The following is a 4,290-nucleotide window of genomic DNA, read 5'->3' on the forward strand; positions in this document are numbered from 1 at the left end:
AAGAAGGGACCATTCCCTGGAGAAGGATGTCATGCTTGGTAGGGTGGAGGGTCGACGAAAGAGGGGGAGGCCTTCAACGAGATGGATTGATATGGTGGCTGCGATGATGGGATCAAGTATAGCAGGGATTGTGGGGCTGGCGTGGGATCGGGCAGTGTTTCGTTCTGTGCATGGGGTCGCTATGAGTCAGAAACGACTCGACGGCACTTAACAACATAACAACATGTCTCTCGTCAACAAAAAGATGTAAGCACACTGCAAAGCTTTTCAAAAATAAAGTGCCCACTTACTTGCCAGTTCAATCATTTCCATTCTCTCTCCGTCGACATCCTGAGCTACAAACTGTAAGTCACTGTTCTCAAACTGGTTGATGAGGTTCGGGTTCACCTGGAAAAACAGGAAATGAAATGTCTTTGGCCTGCAGGGCAGCACAGGCACATCAGTGTATGCCAAGGTCATACAGTAACTGGGTGGGTTTTCCATTTCAGTGATGCTGTGTTGTCACTACGGGGGTGTGGTTGGTGTGGACTGCCCCAGGTGACACTGTCAGAGGGAGTGACACCAAAATGACTGTCTATAACATTTTTGTTCAGTGTTTGAGCAGATATTTTTTATTTTTTATTAACATATCCCCGTAGTTAGTTGTCACAACAAAAACACTTTTTGTGAGCCCCGCTTACATGTATCAACATTCCTACAAGTCTAAAACTCCATGCTGACTGACTTTTTGAACCTTCCAATGAGCTCAGGCCACAGCTGTCATTATTACCCAATTACAATGGTGCTTGGAATCACGTGGTTTTGTCTGTATGTGCTATAAGCATGTGCTGTTGTTTTCATTGCTGCCAATGTTTTCATAGTTGCTGATTTTGTCAAATTTTGTGGTGTTTTAACTACAATATTGTGGGAATTAGTATTTGTGAACCTGTATCAATACCTTTTCTGAGAAGGGAGTAATAATTAAATGAAAAGAAGGTGAAAAATCAAAAAAGGCTTCTGCTCAGTTATAGCAATGTTGTAACTAATAATGTTATATACAATGTAGAAAGATTTTATAAAATAATTTTGTTGTTAGTATTCATAGAATCCAAGAAATATTACATTTAAGCAATTTACAACTATATTTATCACATATTATTCTATGATTAAAATTGATAATAAACATTACTAAGGATTCTGTACGGTCTGTATGAAAGGAGATCCATTGTGTGCATGGGTGACACCATGAGTGGTAACCATGGTGTGGTAGCACTGGGTAACAGCAACCCTAGTGACGCCTCTGTAATGATGCTCTAATACGTAGGTAACTTCCTCCAGGTACTTGTCCCTGTCCCAAGGGGTATTTGGTTCCTTTTCAAACATTTAAGTCTTCCTTTACCCAAACCTGGCAAAACGAAGGGCAAGGGGTTAAGGATAAATATTCTTGACCCTATTCTGAGCTAAGAGACAACATTTAGGGTAACACAGAGACTCCATGTGCCCTGTGTATAGATACTTCTTTGTAAAGGCAAGAAGATTAGTCTTCCCATTCCCACTTGCCTCTTCTGGAAGTGGAGACTGTGGGGGATTTGGCACACCTCCTTGAGAACCACAGATGCCACCAGTGCTGGACACCTTTTACAGTAGCCCCCTCATACTCACAGGGTTCCTTGCAGTTCAGCCTCCATATTCTGTGGAAATTCAGCATGGAACCTTACCTCATATCGATGTCTGTGTCTTTCTTCTATAAAGGAAACATCACCATAAAGCTTCTCTGTAAAAGATACAAAGTGAAATTAATGTAGGAGTAACCAACCTTAGAACCACATCCATGGCATAGCAGGGTGGGAAGCCTCTCTGATCTCCATCCTTCTATCCAACCCACTGCTGTCGAATCAATTCCTACTCACAGAGATCCTATAGGGTTTCCAAGGCTGTAATCTTTACAGAAGCAAACTGCCATCTCTTTCACCTATGGAGAGGCTAGTGGGTTCAAACTGTTGACCTTTTGATTACCAGCTGAACACTTAACCACTGAGCCACCATGGCTCCTTATCCTTCCACCAGAATCCTAAAAATTAACTGGAATGAATCTAGATTTTCTTGGTTTCGAGGAGAGGATGGTCAAATGAGTGACCATCTGTACCCAACATTCTCAACCAAGACAGAGAGTTGCCTATAGAACAACTTCCAAATGCCCAGGTGCCTGAGGGTTTGGCAGCCTGGGACAGCATCTATGGCATGACCTATTTGGCAATGGGCACAGCAACCAGTGAGCTGCCCAGTGCCTGTGGGGTCAGAAGGAGAGGAGTGGGGACCCATTATAAGCCCCTCCCGTGAACAGCCCTACGGGAGCACATGGAAATGCAGAAGTCTGGGAGAGTCTGAGGGCAAGCGACCATTCCTGCAGTCCCAGCCCTCAAGACACAGCTCCCAGGCCGACAGCCAAAGGCCAAGGAGACCCGCTGACAGTATTGGTGTTCAGTCTCAACCTCATCCCCAAACTCCAACAGAACCCAGAGCGGTGCTCGAGTCAACAGGCAATGGGAAGCAGAGGCTCTCAAAGACATCATGAGGCAGCAGGATGGAAAGTTTCAACCCAGAAAGACCAAACGCCTCATTTCCTTTGGCCTTTTGACTTGGATAAAGAAAAGGCCAATCAGTTGTAACATCGTATGACACTGTATGCTCGATCAACATGGCCTGAACTTCCATTTTCCATCCTGTCCATGCCCACTGAGTTCCAAGAGATGATATTAATGATAAGGAATATTTAACAGTTGGGTTTCAAAAGAAAACTGAAATAGCTGGGGGCCAGGAAGGTCCTACATTGGGGTCATTCAAGACAGAACGTTGGCAGGAAAGCAACTAGCACTTCATAAAATTTAAAGGGCAAATGGAAAATAATAGCACAAAAATCTGTTGCTGTGGAGTCCATTCTGACTCATAGTGACCCCATGTGACAGAACAGAACGGCCCCATACAGTTTCATAGGCTGTCGTCTTTACAGGAGCAAATCGGCAGGTCTCTCTCCTGCGGAGCAGTTGGGTGGGTTCAAACCACCAACTTTTGGGTTAGCAGCCAAGTGCTTTACAGTTGAGTCACCAGAACTCTTGTAGCACAATAATATCCAGGTGGAAGAAATAAACATCATCAGGAAGTTACAGAAAAAAAGTAGTTGAAAGATCAGGACCTAAGTTTGAGAGGAGTCCCTTTGTGCCTCCCCTTTGTGACCAGAGGCCTTTTCTCCTGTAATCAAACATTTCTCCCGTTTCCTTCATTATTACCAATGACTTAGCAAATCCAATAACAGATCCCACTGACATCAACAAAGATGAGGAGGAAAACGACAAAAATATCAAAATGAGGATATAAGGAATTACATCTTTGTGTTATCAGGACTTGCAGGACGTGTGAACTTTGAAGCTGCATGGCCAATGATGGTGGCCTGGCTTAAGACAAACTCTGTTTGCTGAGACACATCAAAGGTGACAAGGAGGAGGGTGGTGTAATGGTTACCCACGTGGACTCTGGAGGCAGGTTGCCTGGCATTAAATTCTACTACATCATTTAATAGATGTGTAGCTTTGGGCAAATTTCATAACCTCTCTGTGTCTCAGTTTCTATATCTGTCAAATGGGGATGGTGATGGTACCTACTTCTTAAAGTTGTTGTGAGGATTAAATATATCAGAATAGGTAAAGCACTTAGAACAGTAAGTAAACCATGTAAGTGATTGCTATTGTTATCCCTAGACAATGAAATCCCAACAGAAGGAATGGAAGTTAGGACAGAAGCTCCACAGGATCATAGGCAAGATAGGGACGTGTTCTTTCCATTCTAAGACCAGTGCCCAGCTTGAGAGCAGGTGCTCAATAAATAATTTTCCCTCCCCCATTTTTAATTTTTAAGTTTTTATTGAGATTTTAGTGAAAGCTTACAAAGAAGAATGGCTTTCCATTCAACTGTTCATACACACTTTCTTTTGTGATGTTGAATGCAGTCCCTACAAGGTAACAGGACTCTTCCCACTTCCTTCCTGTGTTTACTGTTTCCATTCATCCTCCTTTCCCATCCCTTCCTGCCTTCTGAGCTTTATCCTGCAGCAAATACTGTCCTATTGATGTTGTACGGGTGACTGTTCTAAGTAATGTGTACCTCCCTGGTGTTATTGTTCACCCCATAGGGCTATCTATTGTTTGGTTGAAAGGTGGGCCATGGGGCCAGTTCTAAGCCTGAAGAGTGTCTAAGAGTCATAGGCTCAGAGGTTCCACCAATCTATGTCAGACCAGTAAGCCTGGTCTTTGCTAC

At 43.5% G+C, this 4,290-nt stretch overlaps 1 protein-coding gene across 1 annotated transcript in view; it reads right to left on the bottom strand.

The window, feature by feature from the left end:
* CTPS2 (CTP synthase 2) overlaps positions 1-4,290 on the bottom strand; it is a 127,165-nt gene that overhangs the window by 37,445 nt on the left and 85,430 nt on the right. Inside the window, exons 13-14 of the mRNA XM_007958668.2 lie at positions 1,698-1,753; positions 291-387 (exon numbers count right to left, since the gene is read on the bottom strand). Of these exons, the coding sequence (XP_007956859.1) occupies positions 291-387; positions 1,698-1,753 (153 nt within the window). The remainder of the gene's footprint in view (positions 1-290; positions 388-1,697; positions 1,754-4,290) is intronic.

This window comes from Orycteropus afer, unplaced genomic scaffold, assembly GCF_000298275.1.
Source record: "Orycteropus afer afer isolate SDZICR_OR568_19922 unplaced genomic scaffold, OryAfe1.0 scaffold01073, whole genome shotgun sequence".
NCBI classification, from domain to species: Eukaryota; Metazoa; Chordata; class Mammalia; order Tubulidentata; family Orycteropodidae; genus Orycteropus; species Orycteropus afer.